Source organism: Chelmon rostratus, chromosome 14 (genome assembly GCF_017976325.1).
Source record: "Chelmon rostratus isolate fCheRos1 chromosome 14, fCheRos1.pri, whole genome shotgun sequence".
Taxonomy (NCBI): domain Eukaryota; kingdom Metazoa; phylum Chordata; class Actinopteri; order Chaetodontiformes; family Chaetodontidae; genus Chelmon; species Chelmon rostratus.
Window position 1 is genome coordinate 16,042,056 of NC_055671.1, and position 21,675 is coordinate 16,063,730.

Below are 21,675 nucleotides of genomic sequence, written 5' to 3' on the forward strand. Positions count from 1 at the left end.
ATAAAGAATAAAAAATGCAGTTATAATGTGGTGGAAGTAGGGCGTGAGAGCAGATATATGATGATTGTTTCTCACGAGAGCTCCCTCCTCCCTCGCTGTCTCTCCTCGCCTCTCTCATCCATTCCCTCTCTGTTTCCCAAAGATTCCTCCCTTTAGACCTGGTTCATGTGCCATCGCTTCCCGTGTCCCAGCCCCCTCCCTCTTCCCTCGCTCCTGCTCTTGTTCTGTCCCCCGCCGCCTGCCTGTTACCCCCCTCCCGCCCTCTCTTTCTCCGTCTTTCTGATTACTCCCAGCGGACCTGAGATGCAGCGTATTCCCTGTAGTTGTTTTGTTCCATGAACGAGCCGAGGAGGGCACGTTTCCCTCCTCATTAACTCGCTAAAACAAAGCCAGACTGAAGGCTCCTGAACTTCTCTGCATGTCGAGCAAACTGAAGTGAACTTGAAAGGTCTCAGTGAGGATGTTGACGTATATAGTGTTTGCAAAAGCCCTCCTGTAGCGAGCCTCACATAGAAAACAAGGTGAATTAAAGATTAATTAATGATAGTTAAGTGTATATGTTATATTTTTAAAAAGGCCCCGGATGCATTTCATTTTCGCTGAAAAAAATAATGATGAGTTTTGGTCACGTCGATGCTAAACGAGCATGTTTTGTTATGTCTGGAGATATGGTTTGTAGGCTGGGACAGGCTTCATTTATAATGGTGTGTGACGCATTTTACCTTTATTAAAAAAAAAAAAAATGGACCTCCTGCGATTTGGATATTGTATCTGGCCATATTGTGATTTCAATATTATTATATAATTATTCAGCCCTAGGTATTATGATTACGTTTAGGCAACCCAAAGGACAAAAAAATCTCCTGCTTAAATGTAAGAAAAAGTCAACTGCAAGACAGGAAATGTTTTTAAAATTAAATCAACCATTATCTTTCCCAAGTCAGTGTTTTATTTAGCACAACCCAAACCACATTTGGTTAGTAGGACCGACTTCGGTCTCTGGTGTCACAGTCCTACGCTTTGTATGGCCACCGTCCAGCCTGACTACCTCCCTGTTACCTCTGTGTGCTGGAAGATGGTACAACCCTGCCTCCTATGTTTATGTCTTACTAAACTGGTGTCCCCATTAGCATTGTGGTGGCAAACCATTACATTCAGAGGCAGTGCTTTTTTTTGTAGTGAATGAAGCATTACATGTACAGTATCTACTGCACAGGATCACAGGGAGGTATATATTACTTCTATATAAGTCATAGTACACAGAATTGGAACGTAGCACCTGTGAAACTATGCAGTGTGATACTGATATACTGTAAAGGTTTTTTTTTTAGATGTTTCCATGTTAATGTTGTGCGTTCTGTCAAAAAAAAAACAAATATGGCCATAGTGTTTTTATCATATTCAAATATCAGACTCCAATACTGGTTGGGAAAGATGAAAGGTATTTGCAGTGTTTTTGATTTAAATTCAGCTCATGACCTTTGCTGCAAAAGATCTATTCCCCATCTCTTCCATTCCTGCCACCACTCTCAACTGCAGACTTTCCTATGAAAAGAAAAAGCCACAAAGAGCATCTCTGAAAATGAAGACGTGGAAGAGAAAGGATTAGCGTGGAAAGGAATGGATTAGTCTGGTGCAGCAGGGCAGGGATTGAGAGATGCAGGTGTAGAGATTGATGAAAGGGAGATTTAATTCATGTTGTCCTGCTTGGTTTCTGGCACGCTCGCTGTCCAGAAAACATGGTGTACTTGGCCGGCCCCCCCCCCCACGCACACACTCCAAGCCCACGTGCACACACCCACTCCTGCAGGACTGACACTCTCACACACCCAGACAAATGCCAAAACAAACCTCATCATGCACACACACACACACAGACACTTACTATATGACAGCACCGTGACTGCCAAGCCGAACCCGCTCAGTGCCAGCAGAAGTTAGCAGGCCTGTGCAGGTAACGACGGGAGAGGCAGCCATCGTCCAAAACAATTATCCCATTATTACCTCCACTTCGCCTTCCGATAAAAGCTTTGCTGCAATCTGCCGCCTCCACAGAAGGCCTTCTCTGTTTGTCAGGTTGGAGGTAATTACTGCTGTGGTTCGAAACCTTGCACAGCCTCCTGTTCCACGTATTGTTCTTCCTCGTTTTGTATGGATGACTAATAGTATGCTGATTGTGGGGAGTGTTCATCGCCGTCGTCTGCACTCAAACACCCACACTGATGCACACACACACACACACACACACACACACACACACACACACACACACACACACACACACACACACACACACACACATTCAAGTGAGCAACGGGGGAACAATTGATTTACCTTCAGCACTAGTATTATACTCTGAACCATGGGTGCTGTTGAAGGCGGGAGAACTTCAGAGGGAGGGGGAGCTCATGTGGGAGCATCCAAACTGCTTTGCTGCACTTGGAGTGATGCAGGTATTATTAAAACAGAGATGGTAATGTGTTTTTGTAAGGCAGCAACAACTCTGGCTATGGTCATCTATTTCTAAAGCTCTATAAATCTTGAAACTATGGTTTATTTAATTGTTTTAGGTTATTTATCGGGCAGTATACCATATTTTGCACAGATTTTCAGCTGAATTTGATGTCTCAATGCATCCAAACCTTGATGTGTTTCCTGCTGCATGAAGACACTGTTGATGAAGGCAGGTAATGGAAAGTGAAGAGGAAAATGTGGTGGGATGAATGTGAATATGCTGCTGATGTAGCACAGGGGTCCCTCTAAAGAAGTAAAGAAACAATATACAATTAAACTACAGTACAGTATATAGAGTATTTGCACTTTAAATGGTATCTTTAAAACCTGATTTTCACTCTGATTCTTATACTATTGATTTTATCAGATTTCCACTTGTTCATTCATCATCCGATGGTAGTTAGCTAAGTGAGCATGCTAACATGTGCACAGCAACAATGCTAACATGCTGATTAATAGCACGTATAATGTTTACTGTGTTCACCATTTTAGTTTAGCATGCTATCATTTGCTTATTAGTTCGGCTGAGGCTGATGGGAATCTCATTAGTTTTGCAGGTATTTGCGACCAAACAACGCACATTTTCACCCAATAACAGTGCAAGAAGAAAAGTTAAGGGATCACTGAAGTTATAAACGTTCCTCCTGAGGGGAACATGTCTGAACCAAATTTCACGGCAGTCCGTCCAGTAGCTGTTGAGACATTTCACTCGCAACCACAAATGTCTGCCTCATGGTGGCGCTAGAGGGAAAGTCAGGGCTTCAGCAAAGTCATTAGGATTCACCCTGCGGGGACCGTGAATGCCTGTACAGATTTCATGGCAATTCATCAAACAGGTGTTGAGATGGTTTTTACTTTAGAGTGAGCACTTTCATCCAGAGTGACAGTAGATACGTATGTGCTGCATTCAAAAAAACTCAGAAAATTCAGCCAAGAAATTTTTAGCAGTAAAAAACAAACAAACAAAACTATGCCTACAAGAAACCTCTGTGTTTACCTTATGGGAGAATATGAAAAGTGTATACACCGCTATGTACTTCTTGCAGATCCTTGAGTAGCACAATGTAGAAGATGCATTACATGACTACATTTACAGACAGACAACGCCTAAGGGCTGTCTTGTTATACTTTCAGTTTTCTTTTCTCACATGCTGGAGCTCATTTTTAACAAGTCCTGAGCTGACTTGAATGTAGCAATCGTCTTGCAGTGTTATTATCTGCACCTCAGCAGCTGCAGTTTTGCCCAAAGGCACCTTGAAAGTAATTGGTAACAGAAGGGAGGGTTTCTTAACCTGTTCTTGGATTCAGCCCGGCAACCTTACCGGCTACTTATCGTCGTTTGGCACATTTTCCTTCCCTCCTGCCATCCTTCCTCCTTCACCTTCCCTCCCGCTCGTCATCTGCCCAGCTCGCACGTTTGTTCGCTGTTTTGCTTCCTTTCACCCTCTTCTTCTCTCCTTTCCTCTCTATCGTGTCATAACAAGCCAACGATCGGTGGCAGCGCGCTCACGCTCTCATCAAACTCGCTTCTGGGGAGCGTTTTACAACACTTCTAACACACACTCACAGTTCCTGTTATAACCGTGCCAGCTCCTATTGGCAGATATTCACAGGCGCCTTATTGTTCAAAACTGGCTTCAGACAAAATGAACTAGCCAGATGTGATCCCAAGATCCTAGAGCCTCGCCATGCTCACACACACACTCGATGTACACACACATTGAGTTGTCATTGTGAAATTATGACTTGGTTAAGGCTGCTCAGGATGCTCAGTATAGGCCGAGTTGAATATGATGTACCGGTAAGTAACCGGAAAATCAAACCCGGCATGCAGCTGGATGGTGCCGTACGTGTGTCTTCACGCTCCACTGGACCACAAACACAGTCCCGGTTAGGTCAGTCCCCCGTCCCAAAAGCCTCAAAGTCGACTCCAGTTTGAGTCATTTGTCACCGCGAAGAGGTCCCGCTGTGTCAGCTGCCATACGAGACGCACAGACAGGCTTCGGGCAGGCTGGGCGGACAGACAGCTCGCCATCTTCGGGCCCCGCCGGAAAGACAGACAGACATATGACGACAGAGACAGACATCGCCGCTGTGCGAGTGATATTTGGGATGATTTACAAGTCCAGATGGCTTCTGCTCTGCTCTATTTCTACTTTCAGATCCCGTATCAAGCAGCACCTCAAAGGACAGCAGACTTCAATCACTGTCTGCCTGTCAGTATCAGCAGATGTGAATACATATACATAAATCACCTCTCTCGCCCATTCACCCTATGAGTAACACTTGAATAAAATTCTGACGGCACGTTACTGTTTATCTCAAAGATCCCTTCAGACACGTTTTAAGATAAAATACTCTGCTTTGAATAATAATTCGTGTCTAATTTGTTTTTTTTTCCCCCACAAAAAATTCAATTATTTTGCTAAAATCCTTAAAATGACATCTATTCCTTCTCCCTCATTTAAAACTGTTGGACGCACACTGCCTCCGCTTTCTGCAGGATGTGAAAACTGCCTTCCAGTGTCAAACTCTGCATGTGCATCATCCTGCGCAGCGAAGCTCAAACTGCAACTGCAGGAGGAGGAAGAAGAATATTTTTTATGAGTGCACGGGGACTTTAAGGCAAAGATAAAATCCAGTTTGTGATCATGGACTGGAAGGCTGTGTTGTTTTTATACAAACTCCACTGTCGGACTTACAACCTCAGTTTTCAGGCATTGCCAAGGCTAGAAAGGATTTCTGAGTCTGATAGATGGCCAACGAGTCAATACAGTCTGACAGCATGAAATCTCTTGCCATTTTTTTTTTCAGTCTGTTTTCATGATTTTGCTCCACAGCTCTGGATAGGAATGGTAGGAATGGATGTTTAGCGAATACCTGCACTTATACATGCATCTATTTGACCAGTTAGTTAGTGAGAGGATCGAATCAAGACGCCCTTTCTTTTGGTTGGAAGCTGCCTGTGACTTTGTGTCTTCATAGCTAGCAGGACGTCTCTAAAGCTTCTAAGCTTATTTCAATACAAATATGGCGGGAAAATTAGGCCAGTGCCTGAGGAAAAAGTAATTAGTGTCTGGTGCTGATGCAGCTATATTCAAAGGATTCCATGAAATTGCAAGATAGGGATTTTTTTTTAAATGTATACATGTCTCATTAAATTAATGGATTTTTAAGATGAGAGATGAATGCAGACTGTTGCTTAGCTGAGTTGTGTAGTCTCTTTCCAGCGTGTCAAAACGTCATCAAAAGCATATGGAGCCGATCAGGTTTGTGAAAGTTCTTTTGATTAAGACGAACAGAGAAACAAGGTCGCGCTGACGATAATGCCGGCTGGGTTTGCGAGCTATAAACCACGTTTGGCTGTCTGTCATGTCTGTAGCTGTGTGGGAAGACAGCTGTTTTTGTTTACCATCTTTGAATCATGTGTCATTATTATCACCTGTGAGACTGCCCCCCCCCCCCGAGACAAAGGACAGACGTTTCAGTAAGTGCCCCAAAACGGCCGATGTGTCCCTCTAAGTGACAAAGCCCTCTAGCTGTTGTAGCAGTTATTAATTTGGTCCTTCGGGAGTGAAGGAGGACGCAGCGTGATGTTTTTCATACAGCAGCAGAGGGAGGAGGCGAGCGCGGATGGATGTTCCAACAAAACGTTGGACTTTTATTGATTATTCTTATTGCTTTTCTTGTTCTTCTAACTAAGGAGCCATCAGTTTCTCTGCTGTTACGATGCCTCAACTCAAGGTATCCTCCCAAACCTAGCACTGACCCCATACAGCTAGTTTTTTTTTTAAAAAAGAAGTGAAATCGGTGAACTGTGGCACTAAAACTGAATCAATGTTACTAATAGAAGATGCACTGAAGTTGTATAATGGCAAAGACAAAGAAACTGTATTTAAGGTGGATCTGTCACGCCTGGCTGACACCTGATCTGCTTAATGAGGTCAGCTAATCGTTGTTTGATAATGATCGGATCGGATCGGATGAGTGCATCCCAAACCACCATCTTTAATGAACCAAGTTGTTTTTGTGCTTAAACCTAACCAAACCTGAACCGTTGTCGGATCAGAAAACACTCTTAGTGTTTCCCATGAAATGTGGGACTGTAATCCTTTAATGAACGATTTTTTTTAAGGCAGATGTGTGGCCGGTCAGTATCATCACAGGACTGGAACCATGAGCCGGCTCTGAAGTGTCCACGTTGAAAATGATGAAGTGAAGGAAGGAAGGGAGCGGCCATCGCGCTCCCTGTCCTCGGCCGGAGCTCATCACTTCGCCGCTGTTCTTCTGACAGGCTGAGCCATGGGAGCAATTAGGAGACAGGCAGACTGAGGAAGACCAGTCTGACCCTCCACTTCTCTGTTGCTTCCTCTCACTTTAACATCTGTCCTCGCGATCGATCCCCTCATCTCCAGCACATATGTTACTTGCGCTGCATTCACAGTCCAAGTGTCGGCAGTGTCACTGTCTTTATTTATTATTAGTATCATTAATCATCTTCCCCAGCTGAGTGTCCTCGATTTTAACTGATTGTGATTGGTAAAAACGGTGAAGCGATCTTTCAACAAGGACGAGGGCAGCAGGCAGCGGAGAGTCTCTCCCCATCATCTGTTTTACCCCTAAAGCTCCTCTCTTCAAGACAAATCCTCACACTCCCGCCTCCCCACTGAATCGTATCTCTCTCCCAAATCTCCCCATCTACCCACTCACTCAAGTCCAAAAATCCTTTTTATCTGTCACTTCAACTTTTAGTCCTCGTATTTTTTCTGTCTGAGCAGCTTTCTCTTGTGATTGCTCTGTTGCCGCAGCAGGGCCGTCAGGGCGTCACATGGCTCTCAAGGCATTTCCATTGTTTGCTGGCTGATCCACAAGCTGAAGCTAATTTAGTTTTGAATTTGCTGTATTCACTTTGTATTCGTGGGATAAATCACCACATACATTTTTAAAATATTCAAATAATCTATGTTTAAAAATGCATAAGTAATGTACAGCCATTAGCCACAAGAATAGCACTAGCTAATAATTATCCTGCTAGTACTACTACTTTTATAGAGCAACTGAGAAATAAAACTGATAAGTTTGTAAGTGCTTTAACGGGCAACAACAAGACAAACCAGTCAAATTAAAAACAATATTAAAAATTAAATGAAAGTACCAAAGATAAGAGGTAGATATGTTAAAAACAGCATGTCGTAGAAGATTTTCTTTTATAGTTGTAAAATAAACTTGGGGTCTCTTCAAAATCAGTATTTCAGGTTGTTGCAACAGTTCTCAGGACAATTTTTGGGGATTAAATGTAGTTAAAAAAAAAAACACAGACAAAAAAGAAAAGAAAGAGTGGAGAAGAGTTGAATTTCAAGCCACCTGTCAGCGTGATTTGCAAACTGATTTGCCCATTAAGAGCGACGAAGTAGCAACCCGGCACATTTATGCATGTACACAGGCACACGCACACACACACACACTGGAGCATATGCAGAACATAAAAAATGCCCAGGAGACTGAGAGCTGGGGATACATTAGAGTAATGAACCTTGTCTTGTGATGTAAACAACTGTTTGGAGGTGTGCTCTCTGTCTCTCTGTCTGTGTGTGTGTGTGTGTGTGTGTGTGTGTGTGTGTGTGTGTGTGTGCTGAGAGGCGGGTCCCATCATAAACAATATCCCCTCTCTTGCAACGTCTTCATTTAGCAGAGTAGGAGCTGATTAGCAAATCTTATCCAGATGTTTAGTGTCTCCTCAGAGACTCATTACTGATTCGTAATGAGTGCCTGTTTGTGTGTGTGTTCGTGTGCGCAGACTCGTGTGTCCACGTCATGACACGTTCGACTCTGTTGTCATTATCGATTAGTATTGCCTGTTTCCTCGGTGCACGTGTTTCTTAGGTGCGAGGGAACGGTGGGTCCAGATCATATTTTAGGAGCAAGTGAGTGTCATGTCGAGGTTTTGCGGGGTTGCAGCACGTGTCTTGTTTATTCATGGTGCTCTTGTTTATGCATTTTCTGACCCTGTTCTGTTTCCTGCTTCTGTCATTTTAAGCCCACCTGCTATTTGAATTGGAGTCTGCACCCCAAGAGCACATTCTCCTCTGGGCGACATCTCTAACCAGTGCGACGGCGTGCTCCAACAAAACCTTTGAAGTTTTGTCTCCATAGAGACCTTGGTTAATTGGGATACATTAGCATAATTAGCATCTATCTCCTGCTGAACATGCAGTGTCTCACTCGGTGCTGCTACAGTCTGTGTGCATGTGCGAGGGAAAGACTTTTGATGTTCTTGAATGACACATCTTTCTACAAAACAGTGGAGGAAGTAAAAAGTCACAATAAGGCTATCTACACACACACACACACACACACACACACACACACACACACACACACACACACACACACAGAAGGCAGTGTTAGTATTCCAGTAGAGTCAGACCATCTCGTTGTACATTTGTAGCCACCCAGACGTTTCTAAAAAGCATTATCCCTGAGAAAAGGTTTGATCTTCACTAACGCTGGGAACACAAAACATGATATGAAGGCTGATTGTCTCATGAAAAATGTTTTTTTTTTTTTTAAGATTGTAAAGAGTCGCCCTCTGGAAAATAGGCTAAGTCAGTCGGACAGTCAGCACGTTATCTCATAGCGTGCAGGATTTAAATCTCTCGTCTCCCGGCTAATCATCAGAGCAGTCGGATCCTTCGCAATTGCGTCGGAAACGTTTGATTTTTATGAGTGGAACTGACGAACATGGATGTGATCCTGTGGTTTAAGATGATTAAAAAAAAAAAAAAACAGTAAATTTGAAATGAGAAGGCTGTAATCTGCACAAATCAGTTGTTACTGGTGTTATTTTTGGACTTTTCACGGGTGGTTGGGAGTTTAGAAGTCCTCTAATTTGCTTCTGGCTGGTATATCTCCTATTTAGTTTGAACACACTGTAGTTTAGAGGCCTCACTTTGTTCCTGCAAGTCAGTGGAATGGCCAAGCTGATCCAGTTAAAAAGAAAATTCAGCAACTCTCACTCCGCTTTTATGGAGGAGGCTGCAAGTACAAAGTTTTTGCAACCGATTCACCCCTGGATGTGCTCAGAGAGGGAGATTATGTTGTTCATACCAGGCAGAATTTAGTTTTTAACTTGTGCATTTCTGTAATTTCTTTCTGTGTGTACAGCAAAGAGGCTTTAACATGATCAAATCTGTCTTAATCCTTAAATTCTGTGATCCAAGACTGCTCTCACCGACACACACACCCTGCTGTAGCTTCACCGAATGAGTTGTTTTCTTCATTGTATCACAGTGACCTTTATATAAAATGGTAGATCTATAATAAAATCCCCTCACAGACCCAGAAAAACAGCATGGGCGCTTCATAAGACTCCACTAAGCCCATGTTGCATTCGTTGTTTTTTTGAAAATATTGAACAATGCAGCTTGATGACCTCACTAGACGAAACCTCACAAAGCCTCCTGCTAAACTCTGAGGGAGACGAGCGCCTGTGTGCAGACTCCATCTGACCTGAGATCAGAGGAAAAGCTCGCGTTTTGTCAGTCTGGCACTTTTGCGTTTCCATCCGAGACGCGGTGAATCTTTGCAGCCGAGTGTTTGTGCTTTGTTGCCACACTACTGCAGCAGCGCTCGTCTCAACCGGATAGCCAGTCCTCGAGAGCCCAAATCCCCCGTACACAGTCTCCTTGACATCCCTCTGCCCCGTCTCAGATACTCCGCTCTGAGGTAGCTGGCTCCCCAAAGATCCATGCTCTGAGAGTTGTTCTTTGTTCCACTAAAAACAAAAGGGAAACTTTCCACGGAGATGCTTCGGGAGGAAAAAGTCACCGCAGCAAAAAGTAGAACGTCAGTGGAAAAACAATGTGCTCTTCTCACATCCAGCAGAAGTGGCTCTAAAAATACCAATTTAGAAAAACATGTTTTTCTCTTGAACTGTGGCATCATGCTGGTATCTGAACATAAGTCTCAAAACCACAATGACGGAAAGTAAGTACACTCATTCAAGTACTGTACAGTGCTATTTTATTTTCATGTACTGTCACATTTTATGCTTCTTTTTACTGCTACTCCACTACATTTGGCACTTTTTACATCACTACAGCTACAGTTACTTTTCATGTTTAGGTTTTACACAAACAAAAATATCATAAATTAAAAAATGCATGGCGTTGTTAAAGATTAAACCAGCGCTTTCAGACCTTTTCGGCTTGTGCCCCCTTGACAAAACTAAACTAAACTAATAATAATGACTATACAAGACTCAAAGAGGCCAAATTATCCAATGTGTCACAATAAAAGCAAATTTTAGAGAAACATCCAGGATGGGAGTACAAAGCTATGTAGCAGAACTTCTTTCCTCTCATCTCATTAATCATCTCTTGACCCCTCAGATTTATCGTGTGAACCTTTGAATGGGGCCTTACCCCGACAGGAGGCTGTGAACCACCAACTGTAAAACAAGCTGCACCTGAAGCAGTTACAACAGTAAAATACTTTCATGCATCAGTATTTATCTTATAATGTGATTTATATAAATATATCAGTCACAGGCGGCATTTTTCTGCAGAACGACTGCTTTTACTTTAGATACTCTGTCCTAAACTGATTTTTTTCTTCATTTGAAAATTGTCCACAACCTGCACATTTATATTCCACATACAGTGATGGAGTAGGTACGAGCTACGTGTTTTGCTCAAGGACACGCAGGGGTCAAACCTGTGACATTTCAGTTATTGGTCGTAGTTTCCAACCACTTGCCCTAACAGGTTCGCCATCACCCACCCCATTGATTCCATCGCTCCGAAAGGGCCTGAGGAGGATGCGGGAATATTTCATTTACATTTTTATGTAGCTGATCCCTGACTTAAGGGCTTGTACATTTGATGAACAGGCTCAGACGCTTCAGCGGGAGACGTTTCCATCCAGACTTGAGGCTAGATGATGAGGTCCCACAGCCAATGAATGGAGAGCATTTTTCACTGCATTGTAGTTCTGAACCGAGCATGAAGAGATTCATGTCTGACGTCATATTTAAGATTACGGCTGCAACATTTGTATTCATCATCTGCTGTTTACTCTGTAAAATGTAGGAAAATAGTCAAAAGAAGAGTGCCCATCACAAGTCACAAGTTCCCAGAAGCACATGGAGATGTATTCAAATGACTTGTTTTGTCTGGTCCAGCAGTCTGAACCCTGCGGATATGCAATTTAAAATTGTATAAAAAAAAAGAAGAAGAAGGAGAAAAGCTGTTTTTCTTTTTTCTTTTTTTTTTACAGGGGACATTTTGACATGTTCCACAGTCGGATCAGCACAGCTGTAAATAACAAAATGAATGACTAATGAATTCCATTGAGCTGCTTCAGGATCAGGTCCTGGTATTGTGCATGCTGGCTCACTGTCACGGCTCACCGGGACACCTGAATATTGTTAACGTAATTAGTAACACCTGTGCGTTAACTATGACAAGACAAAATGCTGTGGAAAAGGCCTTGAAAACACTTGAATGACTAAAGAGTATATGCATGTACATACAGATAGTTTGTTTGTTGTTTTTTCACCTCCTACATTTAGATGCAAATGCATTGAGAGCCAAACACTCTTGTCCAATAAAGCTGATTCTGATTTTAATCTGCTGCCATATAACGAACAGTTAAAGGATAATTCCAGACAAATTCAACTCATGTCCTTTTTTTTGAAGTTTTTGCTGTAACCACCTCACTCGTTTCTTGCCTCTTCTGACTTCTTCTGCTTTTTAATGATGCTTTCTGAGATCTCGGCAATTAACTACAGTTGTAATAACGTGGAATTATCCTTCATGAGAGGGTTTTCCTCTCTTGTCCTATCCTTTACTGCTGGATGTCGAGTCTGGTGGACATTTTCTGACCTTTCAGCTTTTTACATTTTTTTTTTTTTAGGCGAGACTCTCTCTGCTCTGGCTCATTCTGTCACCAAGTCCATTAATTTCATTACTGGGAAACTTCCCTAAAGGCATTAGAGATTATTACAGCCAAGATAAAATGTATTTAATATTAGACCTTTTCTCGTTTGATATTAATAGCGCTTTTTAATGCATGTAGCTCGACATGTCAGCGCAAGGCTTCGCTGCCGACGGAGAAAGAAAATAATCCATAGAAACCTGGAGGATTGAGCTTCCTTTGTGCTGCTATTGAGGAGGTGGTGGAGGGGCAATGAGAAAATGAATGAAAAATAGTTGTTTATGCCACCTTCAGTGGTGTATTGATCGATGCATCAACAGAAATCCCATTGTGTTTGCTGCCTGCCTGCCTGCCTGCCTGCCTGTCTGTCTGTCTGTCTCTGCCACCTGCTACCAAGAGGGGGAACGAGATTCTCCATCTGCCCCTTGATCTCCGTCACTCGCTCTGTGGCTGCCTCTCGCTCGCTGCTTTATTGTCTCCGTCATCGCCTCCTTTATTTCTCACTTTGCTTCCTTCTGTCACTCTCTTATCTGTTTTTATCAGCATCATTTTTCTCTCCTGTCACACCCCCACCTTCCCTCTCTCCCCCGCTCAGACACACACACACACACACACACACACACGCTTACATATTCTCCTCCTTTTCCTCGAGTGAATGTGAGGAGGTGTCTGCTCCCCCATATGGCTTGTCAAGTTCCAGCAGTGAGAGTGTGGGTGGTGTGTTGCCTTCTAACATAGCGTGGCGTTAAAAAAAAAAAAGAAAGAGAGAGAGCGAGAGAGAGAAAGTCATATGTGGAATGGTGGTGAGGTGGGCCGTGAAGAAGCAGATCCATTTAGGAAACTGCCTTTGAACTTAGGATGCACTGCACAGCCGTAAATAATTAAAGGGAAGTGGATTTTGTGGAAAATATCAGACTTATAAATCAATTATTTTCTACCACACAGTCAGTGTTAGAGAAAATAAGGAGGTGTGTGTGTGTGTGTGTGTGTGTGTGTGTGTGTGTGTGTGTGTGTTATGAAAGATGTGAGTAAACATCAACAATAGGTAGACTGTGGATGCTTAATGTGCAGCCAGAGATGTGGAAGATGGAGAACAGATGAACAATCCTTCTGGATCTTTTGTAATCTGGTCTGATTGTTTGTCTTTCTCCATAATACACAACAGTCATATAGCGCTGCAGCCACCTGTTGTTTCCCTGATGGGACGCTGCGATGCAGAAAAACAAAGCGGACAGGGTAAATATGTGCATCAAAACATGCAGAATGACAAATTAAATGTAAACAAAGTAAATGTTCACCAGTTCCAGCTCCTCAGCTGTAAATATGAACTTGCTTTTGTTGTCAGTGAATGGAATTGGTTAGATATTCAATGAGGGCCACTCAAGGCTCAACACTTGGAAGTCTGCCTTTTGTGAAAATGAGCATTTTCAGCTTTTTGACTGTTGATTAGACAAAACAAGCAATTAGATAAGATCAGCTTGGGCTTCAGGAAATTGTGATAAGCATTTTTGAGATTTTAAGTCTTTGATAGCCACTTAAGGCTGTTTCTAGCACCTGATCTCTTTGTCTTCTATTATGTGAACAATTTTATTCGTCATTTCAGTCAAATCGTGCGACAAATTTGTAGTATTTTTTTATGTTGCCTGTCAGTATTATTAATCTTCAAAACGTGGATTTTCCAGCTCAGTTTGGTTTCCTTTGCTTTTAAATGAAAGAAGTACCTAAATCTTCAAATGTGATGCAGCACAAAGACCAGTGAACCCGTGTGTGATCACTTTACAGCATCAGGATGAAAGAGGTAAGAGATGAGTCTGATTTGTTTACTTTTGTGGGTGTTTAGCTTTTACTTTGCTCTTAAGCTTTCATTTGTCAGTTCCAGTTTCATGTGGGCAAACAGTGTGAGTGCACAGGAGGACCTGGATGCTGGTAAAATCATTGTTTTGCATAAAAGCTTCACTCAGTGCAGATTTGAATACAATCAGAATGTTTTTTTTGTATCTGTTTGAATAGAAACACGCGGTTTCTACTGGCCCTGGGTGGACTCAGTGAAACGATGAAAGCCCATGCAGTCGATGCAGCCTTTGCTGATGGAGCCAATACTTGTTAAGGACACGTTGCTTTTAGCCCAAATTACAGCAGCACGCTGTGCTTCCACCTGCGTCCAAGGACAACAAACGTCTGTCTGTTATCGGCGCTGCACAGCTAACAGGATGATGGTTGTGGTGGTGCTGATAGTGGCGTAGGATGGCACGTACTGGAGCGCTAATGACAAAACAGCCATATCAACTGTATTCCACAGAAAATTGGATGATGTTGATGTGGGTGGGAGAGGCTGCCATGCTGCGAGATATCATGACCTTGCATTGACCAAAAAAAAACCCAAAACCTCTCTTCTCTCTTAACTCTCATTTTGTCTACTGTATTTTGCTGTATTATGTTTATTTGCTTATGCTCAATATGACCACACCCCTGGCACAGATTCAGCCAATATCCGATAAATAAGAGCTTTGTCTCGTCATAGAGGAATATTACGTCAGGCCAGTTGACACCGGCATATAAAAGTATGAATCCACCCCACGCATTCGGGTGGGGGGGGGGGGTCTTCATCCGTGGGCTGTATGACGACCTCCTAAGGTTTACTGCGGAGTTCAGCCAGATTATGAATAATGGAGAAAGGTCAGGATAGATTTTTAATGGATTTATACGCCACATGGTCGCGGCTGCATCAACAGGGATTTTGGAGCAATCATTTCTATTAAAAGGGCGGGGTATCTTCTTACCTCCCACTGCTGCTGCTGTGTCGAATCGATAACGACAGTGTCATCGAACGCTACAGTCTCCACGCCAGGGTTAGTACCACTAATCTGTAATCGTAAGCGTCAGTAAAGAGTGGGCGGATGATGTATTTTGTTGGAGACAGCTTCATTCAATCAATAATCTGCTAAATTTCATATGTAGTATCGTAAAAATGTAATGATTGTTTCATTTAAAGTGCATTTCAGTCACAAATATTGACAGCTCAATAATGTCTTGTACTCATTTTGCATTGGATTGTGAAGCAAATTGAATATCCTACATTTCAAGCAGTCCTTGAACCTGTCATGGCCAACTTCTCTGGTGTATATTAGCGAGGTGCCAGTCTTCTGTATTAGCTAATCGTGCTGCAACCTCCTGACTTCCTGGATGGGTGGGAGGTGAGTGAGGGGACAGAATGAGGAAAATATAGACTGAGATACAAAAATCTCTGGTATAATCACAAGGGGAATTTAAATGCATGAACCACCTGTTTTATGCAGCGTCATAAATATTTCATCCTGTTATTGTTATTATATAGTAAAGCTATAAGCTAACCAAGCCGCTCTGCACCCTCAGCCAGAGTTATATGTTCTGTTGGTCGTATTGTAGACCCCTCATCAATTCACCTCCCATGCAAAACATATTTACAGTTAATGTTATGAGCCATGCCACAGCATAATGTAAAAGAAGACATGAGTGAGCGGGCTACACAGACAAATAATTCAAACCCATGCAGTTTAGTTGCACAGAAGAGCAAATCTCTTCAGTCATTAGCGATTTAAGCCTTCGTTTCATGTTTCAAAGTGTCTAAGCAAAGTTGGGTCTCCACATGCATAAAACACTCATTGCACGCTCCATGATATGAGGAGCTTTATAGTAATCCCTCTTCTTAATAAGCCGTTTCATGTGCATTACTATTCAAAAAAGGGGGTAAAAGGGGGTCAGGGTGGTTCTTAATCAGTCATTTTACGTCTGTTTCCGCTCCGAAAGGCGGGTCGCCATGACTTTAAATACGTCCTTTTAGTGTGTGATGCAGGAGATGTAATTTACTGAGAGTGTCAGCAGCGACCAAGGCTGAGAGTCGTGTCCCCCAGTTGACACCGAGTAAACAGTCACTTAGCTTGCGTGTCCCTGTCCACCCCCACAACACTGATGGAGACTAATGATCACACCCATGTGTAATTGCCCTGACATCGCTGTGACAGATCACATGGGGAGCAGTAAATCAGGAACGGCTTTAATGTCATTCTAGAAATGGAAACAGGACATGAGAAATATTCGTCCATTATGAAAGATTCTGTTGTGTTCAACGGGCTCACTGGGATAGATCGGACTTTTCAGCATTAGTTGCGAGTGTGTGGGGAAAGCAGATGTTTGCACAAATGCAGGTATGCATGCGCCACACACATACCTACGCTGGCATTCATGACTTGGCAGACAGGACCATTTTTAAACACAGCTATCCTTTGAACTTGATTTGCATAATTCTAATTAAATGCTTGCTCAGAAGCACCCAATCAGGGTGTCAAGTAGAAAGTAGAAGGAAACAAATCCTTTTATATGTTAATCTGCTTTACTACGACATTGTCTAGCCTGCCAGGGAAATGAATATTTCACACCTCAAACTGCACAGAGGCGGTCTTGTTTGCATCAGTACGCCGAAATAAATTTATTTCCATCATTTTAGATTAGCTCTGCTTTTGGCTGCTATTAAGCATTTTTCACATTTCAGTTGCATTTTGATTCTGTCCAAGCAAATCCTGATAACATTTCACAGTCCCTTGTTGTGAAAACTGACCAGAACATTTTAGTTTGTTCCAGTTGTATTTAATAATAGATGTTGGTTAGACCAGCGACTGCGAGGTTTAATTTGCACACTTGAACACCCTAGAGCTGCTCGAGATTTCAGGAAATGCATCTCGCAAATCTGTGTGTCACCTTCACAGTAAGAAGAGGAAGAGCTTATTTCTGTCGTGGGCGCCGAGCAGTGAACGGCTGGAAACATTCAGAAAGTAGATGAAGCCCTAATTGATTTCTCTTGCTTTCTTGAGTGCACCGACAATCAGCACAGGTTTGGTACCAGGAAGGATGCTGATTGATTCATGAGGCTGATTCAAAAACAAGATACCCAACAATTGAAATCCATTAAATTTTCAGATACACATCATCAGTACCAGAGTCGGTGGCGGCTGTCATTGACATCTGGGCTGAATCGACATCGCTTTATATATACTAATGTGGAAAAATGTATGCAAATCAGATAAAATAATCATACTGATGTTCAATATAATTACATTTACAGTTTGCTTGCAATCATTTGGATATAACAATACAATCATGTCCTCACTAAGTGCACTAACAGTTAAGTTTCTTTAATGGCCCAGTCCTAATGCTCCTGGTCGTTATAGAAACACAGCTTTTTGTAAGGAAGTCCTGTCTATTAAGCTCAATTTACGCTTCACCTTCTGCGTAACAGGATTTGATATCTTTGAGGACGACAAGAAGATTTTGTGCAAGCCGAGACAAGTCAGCAGCAGCTTTACTGAGCTTCGAACTTTCACTTCTGCGAGGCGTTTGTAATTTCATGTGGACGTCACGTTTGTTTGCATATTAATTCCGCCATTATTTATTGAAGAAGCCTAATTAGAAGTTCATAACGACATATTTCATTTTGACGTGTCACAATAGGGAAAGCGCAGGTGTAAATAATGGGTTTAATGACGGCTGAATTCCATTTCGCTGCCTCAGTTTCAGGGTTTTGTTCATGCTGGCTTCCTGTCACACTGTCAGGGCTTGGAATTGAGTCGTTTTTACTGTTATTAGTAGCGCCCATGCTTTTCCTGTTATGACAAATCTGCTGTGTAAAGGGTCTGCTATGCTGAAAACTGAGGGTCTTGGTGCCGAGAGAAGAGAGAAATCCTGCATCAACGCATAGAAACAGAACAGACGAAGAAGGAGAACACAGCAGGATCGTCAAACAGCTGAGAAATCACCCTCATGTGCCACTAATTTACGCCACTGACTTCATGTCTTATATTTGTCCATACATGGTGTCACAACCTGAGTCATTCATCACAAAGCTCAACAGGAACACCTTGCCTTGAGGAGGCATTGACCTCAGTCAGCAGCATCTTACTGTACCATTCATTATGACTACACACACACACACACAAGTGCACACACTCCATCTTTCTCGCTGTGTAACCCTAACCCTGTCGCACGTAACCACATACTCGCAAGCCTCCTTTATTGATCTTGCGGACACACAAACACACACACACACAGTGACCAGCGTTTGTCCTTCCTCCAGGTGACGATTCTGATCATCCTGGCCCTGGCCTTCCTCGCCTGCATCGTGTTCCTGGTGGTTTATAAAGCCTTCACCTACGACCACGCCTGCCCGGATGGATTCATTTATAAGGTGAGATCAATAATTGGCCTGTATTTCATTTTACAGCGTTACAACACGCCTACAGCATCTACAGCCCGGAAGCAGTCAGGTGGTTAACAGGGCAGCTGGAATGTGAAGTGGGTACTGGAACTGCCTTCACAGGATGTGTTTTCATTATTGACAATTTTATCATATTTTTGATTTGATAATTCAGTTGAATATCCAAAAAATAGGTAAAAATGCCCGGCACAAGGCTGCACCATCAGACCACTTGTTCTGTCCAGCCAACAGTCTAAAACCAAAAAACATTCAATTTACAATGTTAGAAAAGTGGAGAAAAGCAGCAAATTGGAGACACTAGTTGCATTTTTAAAGGGTCAATTTATTTAAATTTGTCACCTTTTTATTTTCTGTCAGTTAAAGCAAAAGCAACAATTTGGGATACACACCATCAGGTGGAGCATCAGTCCAGCATATATGATCTATATATACTAAATATGCAGTGCTAACTAGAGGTGCTGGAAGGAAGCTTTTGTTACCTTTGCAGAGAGCCAGGCTAGCTGTTTCCCCGTTTCCAGGTCTTTATGCTGTGCTAAGCTAACCGACAGATATGAGAGTGGTATTTCCCAAAATGTCCAACTATTCCTTTAGATAACTGACCAATCAGCTGTTCATACCAGAGTTATTCAGTATATTCTCCCTATAAGTTCTCGTGCAAGGTGCCTCGTCCTCTCTGCTCTTCACCGTCTGCCTCTCTACCTCCCCTCCGATCTAAATAAAGAATTAAAGGTGAGTCCGCCGCCCAGTCTCCTGTGGGAGGAGAGAAAAAAAATGAAATACTCCTGCCCTACTTTTACTAATTTCTGAGGTCATGTTACAGAAAGAGGCTAATGAGGCGTATCAGACCGGCAATCATCAATCAATGATATCAGTGATTTTTTTTTACCCGTGTAATCAAGTGTAATTTTATGCTTTCTTCAAGCCAAAGAAAGACACTGTGCGGAGGCCGCTCTCATGCTGTATGTCATTAGCTGTGTCGACTATTAAATGAAAATTAGACTTTCTGTCTATTTGACAATAATTACCACATTATGATCACTAACCAAAGATCCATATGGCTAATGTCGGCCATTCTTATCCAACAATCTGCTCTCCAGATATAGACAGTATTACCGTTGGATTTTTTGGTGTTTTGCAGTATGTGGGTGCAGACATCCTCTCCTCACTGGTACTTTCCACTGCGCTGCACTTCTAAGTTTCACAGTAGTCTGTGAGGGGTCACTTCGGAAGTCCGTGTCTCTGGACAAATCTGGTCTTTTAGGTGGAATAAATCTAGTTTCAGGCCCACAGCCTCTGCAGGGGCTCAGACTGCAGTCTGCAGGGGTATTATTAGAAGTGTCACATGCGCGTGCACCAGGTGCATAAGTGTCGATAGAGAAATGTGCACGCATGCACACACACGATACAGGAAACGCACTACACAACTGCACACAAGGTTGTTAATGTATTCACACTCAAGCACATTCCAATGCTGTACGGACTCAAGATACGCTCACATACACATGCCCTTCACGACATTATTATGAGCCCCCTTCCCCCCTATATGCTCCAACATATTATTAGCTCCAGTATTGTAAATGGATTCTCCGATCTTGTCCCTGTTCGCTTTAATGAAATTTATAATGAATGTAAGGGATGTGTAAGGAATATATAGAAATGTATAAAAATATAGGTTATTGGTTCAGGGGAAGCAAATTTGACGTTGATGTTTCTGGTTTGCCATCAGTTTTTCATAAACGTTAAAAACAAATTATTATATTTTCTTTCTCTGCTGCTGGAGAACGTTATTTTTATATTGATCAATAGCGTTTTTGTTTTTTTTTTTAACACAAGAAGCAACACAATCTGTGTTGCTTCTCCCCTTGGTGAATGAAGCTAATTTTAACTTTGACATGCCACTAACGTGTCACATTTGAATGTATTTGACTATTATTGAGTAATTTCAAGTATATAAAACAATATCATAATAATGAAAGCTCAACAGGTCAGTTTTCTACAGAAGAGAACACAATTTTACTTAAGAGTTTGGCTTTTTTCTGACCTCGGCACCAAGCATCTGCATTATTTTATTTGTCCTAATCATGTTGAAACAAGCAAACATGTCTCATTTAAAACTTTGTCCACCACAACAACAGACTTGTAATTTAAATTACATTAAATTCGAAAAAAATTGCATTAGATATTTTTCTCAAATCTTTCAAACCTCAGAAAGAAACCTCAAAATGGCTCAGTGAATTTTATTTTATCCCACCTTGGCAAGGTAATGAATTAACTGCTAAATGTTCTGAACCTCTCTGTTCTCTTTCTCCCTCACAGCACAAGCGGTGCATCCCGGCCTCTCTGGAGGCCTACTACGCCGCCCAGGATGCCAACTCGAGGGGCCGTTTCTACACAGTGATCAGCCACTACAGCATGGCCAAGCAGACCACCTCGCACTCCGTCTCCCCCTGGCTGCCCGGAGGGGCGGGGGGACAGCAGCACGACGCCAAACCCCCGAGTGGCGAGGGCCACTGAGTCGGCTGAGCGGTCAAAGGGTGTTTTGAACACACACAGACACGTGCAGACATGAAGAAACACAGACACGGGCAGATAAAGACACAGACACACACAAACATGTAGGCGAGTATTTAGAAATCTAGACATAAAGAGACGCACATAAACACGACAGCTACATATATAAAGCCAATATAGAGTAAAAACATGCATGCAGACATAAATCCACACATGCTAGGTCTTATTCTGATTTACCTTGACCGCCCATTTGTGTGCTCTCTCTCTAATGAGGGGCATCCCCCATTGAACCCTTGCTCTCTTGGGATTATCATCGTCTGCTGATACACACTCACATACACACGAACACACACAGTCTGCTCTCTCGCTACCACGTTTACTCCCCTCCTCTAATTTATTATTTATTGACGGTCATGATATGTTCGTTTTTTACTGTAACGTGTGGATGGTTTGTATGTGATTACCAG

At 42.5% G+C, this 21,675-nt stretch overlaps 1 protein-coding gene across 1 annotated transcript in view; it reads left to right on the forward strand.

The window, feature by feature from the left end:
- nsg2 (neuronal vesicle trafficking associated 2) overlaps positions 1-21,211 on the forward strand; it is a 36,659-nt gene extending 15,448 nt beyond the window's left edge. The window contains exons 4-5 of the mRNA XM_041952965.1: positions 18,557-18,667; positions 21,014-21,211. Of these exons, the coding sequence (XP_041808899.1) occupies positions 18,557-18,667; positions 21,014-21,211 (309 nt within the window). The remainder of the gene's footprint in view (positions 1-18,556; positions 18,668-21,013) is intronic.
- Positions 21,212-21,675: the final 464 nt, after the last annotated feature.